Source organism: Lolium rigidum, chromosome 1 (genome assembly GCF_022539505.1).
Source record: "Lolium rigidum isolate FL_2022 chromosome 1, APGP_CSIRO_Lrig_0.1, whole genome shotgun sequence".
Classification (NCBI taxonomy): domain Eukaryota; kingdom Viridiplantae; phylum Streptophyta; class Magnoliopsida; order Poales; family Poaceae; genus Lolium; species Lolium rigidum.
In genome coordinates, this window is record NC_061508.1 from 14,371,420 (window position 1) to 14,375,914 (window position 4,495).

Genomic DNA, 4,495 nt, shown 5'->3' on the forward strand with positions numbered 1-4,495 from the left:
AACAACAAATCCAGCAAATTACAAGCACACGCGCAGGTGCGCAAACGACATCACACTCACACCTACACAACCTTGCGGGCCTCGCGGAGTTTGGAAGAATATCCCACCTTACTTGGAACCTGCTTGGACCCGGGGCTTGCTACAACAAGTAAATTATTAATTCAACGCTTGGAAATGCAAGTTACCCAAGATTACCGGTCCGACAACTGATGCGGGCAGCTACAAGTCCTGGACCATGAGGGTCTCTTCGTACACCGCCGAGGCCATCTCGTGCACGATGAGCCTCTCCGCTGTCACGCTGGCTCCTGTAGCGTTGTTGAACATGTACACCCCAGCCCTGGCATAGATGGCCTCTGTCGGGTACACCCGCGAGGTTGCCGTGACCCTCCCACCCATCGCGAAGCTCTGCACAATGGAGTGGTCGACGAGCACCCTCATCGACAACACCTCACCATCGAGCACCGGCACCGTGCTGCCCACCACCCGTTTCGTCACGTCCCTGGCCCGTGACGAACGTGTCTCGTCGTTGCAGAAGCTGGTCCGGAGGGTACCGTCGAGGGCCCTGGACACGTAGAAGTAGACCGCCGTCTGCTCGCCACGGAGGTCTCCGGCGGCATGGACGAGGAGGCCGAAGGGGCCGAGAGCGCCACGTGCCGCCGCGCCGCCGCTGCTGCTGCAGTTGTAGCCGACGTCGGCCTCGTTGATGGCGGCAACATCAGAAGCGTCGAGGCGGAACGAAGCCTCGATGTCCAGTTGAGTGGTCTGGTGGAGTGGGAGGTGGAAGACGGAGCCGTTGTCAATGGTGATGCCGCTGAGGTCGGTGGAGTTGTAGCGGAGGGCCTCCACCTCCTCCACCGGCCATAGGAGGAGGTTCGTTCGGGTCTTCTCGTCTAGTGCCACTGTCCTCGGAATCGACTGTGCATGTCATACAGAATTAATTAGGTAGCTACAGAATAAATGGAACATACTCCAACGACTGTGCAATCGATTTAATATTCATGATGCATGCACTGCTATAACAAAAGGACAGCAGCATTTCAATCCCTCAAGTGGCGATGGATGCATACGGTGAACTTGTGATGATAGATAACTCTGTTGTAATAGTATAGATACCTGAAGCGAGGCCCATCCCTTGGCAACATCGGCTCGCGCAGAGTCGACCTCGCCTACATACCCCAACATAATGCGCCGCTGCTTCACCGGATCATAGAACGACGTGGAAGCGTAGAGCTTGCCCCAGTCGTATCTCAGCCCAATCCCCAAGTCTAGCTCGGCGTCCAATGGCGTCCATGTGTTCGCTGCCGCGTCGTACCTCCCCAATGAGTAGTAGTCGTGGCGTTCGTCGTCCATGCTCGCCTTTATCACGTACAACTCCTCTGACGAAGAGTTGTGGCCACCTCCGACGGGGTAAAAGTCGATGCACTCCCACATGCCGGTGCCCTCGACACGATGCACGATACCTGGGACACGCTCGAAGCTAAGGAAGTCCTTAGTCTTGAAGATGAAGGCGATGCCAGCGTGGCTGCCGTTGTCGTCGTCCTTGGAACCGATGAGAATGCGCCACGTGGCATCGGACTTGTCCCACCACGCGCTGGTGGGGTCTCGGAAGTCCATGCCCTGGACCCCCTGTGGGTGAGCGAGGACGGGGTTGGCGGGGTGCTTGGTCCAATGGCGAAGGAGGGGGTCGTTGGGGTCGGTCGGGACGGCGATGCACTGGGACTCGGCCATAGGGTCTTCTGTGACCCCCGTGTAGAGCAGGACGAGCGTGCCATTGTGGAGCACCGTGATGGTACCCGACAAGACGCCCTTCTTGTCGTACCAATGGTCAGGCCGCATGGCCAGTGGGAGAGGGCGCCAGTGTACCAGGTCCTGGGACACCACGTGGCCCCACTCTATGTAGTCATCCCACGCGACGCCCCTTCGGTTGTACTGAAAGAAGAGGTGGTAATATCCACGGTAGTATACTGGACCTGCAGTGCATGTAGACCTAATCAGCAGATTGATTAAATAGAGAACCCTCTCCCCCTATTTTCAGTGTCTCGTGTTTAGAGAGCACACCGGCTCAATTTCCTCTTGGTGTTTGTATCCATGTTTCTTTGGATTGGTTAGGTTGGAAAAAATGGTTTGCCGATGCAAATGAGGGCATCCTATAGTGGTTACCTCGTTGTCTACTCCTGTGTAAAACCATCTAGCTTTAACGCATACTTTTCGGTGAAAATTTAGGTGCTGACTTTCTTGTTCTTTCTTTCATTAAAATGAATTTGCTACATAGTATATGGTACTTGTTTCATTTTGTTCACTGCATTTAAAAATATTATTTATATTTAAAGAATTTCTGAATATTTTTTTGTATGTATTGACACATGTGTAGAACTCATCCCATGTGTAAATATATGTGCCAAAAATATTGGACTTTATGAAATCTCTTAAATGTATAATCCTTCAAAAAAAAATGCCAATCACCATCCCAGACATGATGGTTCCATCTGGGATAGATTTGCTCTTAGTCCAACTTTACAAAGTCGGGCTTAAGAAAGTAGCTTACATATATGCATGACTTGGGACATAATATACTATATATCACTGAGAGAAAACTTAACAAATTTCATATGTTGTTTCACATCTTTTATTCGTCGCTTCGTCCTAAATTCGTTCATTGCCATCCGTTCGGGCCAACATTTATTTGCTACGAAACCTGTTGTCACATAGAGATAGAATAAAACTCACCGTTTGGATCTGCATGCATGCCGCCGGAATATGCCGCCGCCGCCGGCAAACGAATAAACAAGGCAGCCACGTCAGTTAATGTGTCTCTGGCTGGACCAACCCACACACGCCGGAGAACATAAGTCGGGCAGCGATTTACGTACCGCTCATGAAGTGCCCCTCCGGCTGGTAATGGAACCCGGCGCGCTGCCACTGCAGCATCTCGTTGCTCCACGGGAACCCTCCGGCCCCGTCCTCGTCGGTGTTGCCTTCGCCGTCGCCGGCCTGACCCATCCTGGACCCCGCGAGCAAAGTGGCACCGACGAGGAGCACCGCCACGCCAGACGCGGCCAGCACGGTTAAGAACCCGCGCCACCCCACGCCGGGGCGGTCCTGCTTGGCCAGGGCGACGTCGTCTGCGGCGGATGGCAGAAGTGGCGCGTACGCCGCGCTGGGAATGGCCCGGGACTCCATTGCCGGAATTCCCAACTCGAGGTCGAGTTGCAGGAATTTCCTGGCTAGTATATTCCGGTGGATGGGTGCCTGTACGTACGTGTGCTCTTCAGCAGTGTGCGAGGGAGCTGATTTATAGCTGAGCGGACGATAATAGAAACAAAATTGGGAGTGGGCCATTGATGCACACTCTGTTCTCCATCCTATGGCTATATGCATGTATATACACGCGGGAAATTCAAAGTTGCACCCATGCCAGACTCTATGAAAAGGAACGATTTTCGAAATGCCAACATTTCATGGCCATATCTATATAAGAAAAGGAACCCAGCCTAGGTACGTTTCTGATTGGCGTGGATAGCTGTTTTTTTTGTTTTCAATGAAAAATTACATACGTCCACCACAATTTTGTTTTCTGGATTCCTTAAATAATAAGACAAGGTGGTTGAGGTTGTGTGTTCAATAAGTGTTTCAATTTAGAGAATTTTCACTATAGAGCACTGGGTTTTTTGCTGGGCACAAAACTTGTTTTTTGTTAATAAAACTTTGCATGCACATCAGACATGGACACAACAAATATGTTTTTATATTTTTCTAACCATTATTTGTGTGGAAAATTTACATCTCACCCGGGGAGCTTGTACTCCCATGGGCCAGATCGCCGCCCTTCTTTATACGCCTTCTACCGCCTACATTCCTTCTCCTCCTCCTTCTAGTCGACCAGTCTTAGACTCTTAGTTCTTCAAAATTCCATCTATGTTTTTGATGTTCTTAATCAGCAAACGGTGACCTAGAATTTTCCTGCAGCCACCATAAACCAGTCACTACGGAAAAAAAAGGCATTGCCATGCGGCGCGTCGTTGCCGTGCGCCTTTGTCGTGCGATGACACGAAACCGCACGGAAAAGAATGACGGCATGGAAAAGAATGAAGAAAAACGCACGGTAAAGACATCTGGACGGCAAGACCCCTCAGGACGCACGGTAAAAAAATATCGACGGCAAAGCCGTATCAAGGGCGCACGGTAAAGCATAAAAGGCATCACCATGCACGCCTTTGCCTAGTCTTTTTAACAAACTCACGGCAAATCAAGCCTTTGCCTAGTGTTTTAACAAACGCACGACAAAGAAGCCTTTGTCTAGTGTAAGCGCACGACAAAGATGTAAGAACTGGATTTCTTCTCAGCTGAAAAGACGTGGCGTGGTATAGTTGTCAACAAACGAAAACTTAGCTCAGTGGCAAGGTAGCACGCTTTCCATACTTTGTGTCCTAGGTTCGAATCCCAGACCGTCCAGTTTGAGGCCTTTTTTTTAGATAAAACATGTCTGGCACACAAC

At 50.7% G+C, this 4,495-nt stretch overlaps 1 protein-coding gene across 1 annotated transcript; it reads right to left on the bottom strand.

Moving 5' to 3' along the window:
- Nucleotides 1-219: 219 nt before the first annotated feature.
- LOC124704408 (sucrose:sucrose 1-fructosyltransferase-like) lies at nucleotides 220-3,383 on the bottom strand. Its single transcript, XM_047236665.1, has 4 exons — nucleotides 2,871-3,383; nucleotides 2,728-2,736; nucleotides 1,114-1,970; nucleotides 220-915 (listed from the first exon to the last, which is right to left on the bottom strand). Exons 1-4 carry the CDS (start codon nucleotides 3,376-3,378, stop codon nucleotides 220-222), a joined length of 2,070 nt encoding a protein of 689 aa, XP_047092621.1. The 5' UTR covers nucleotides 3,379-3,383.
- Between the last annotated feature and the right edge of the window lie 1,112 nt (nucleotides 3,384-4,495).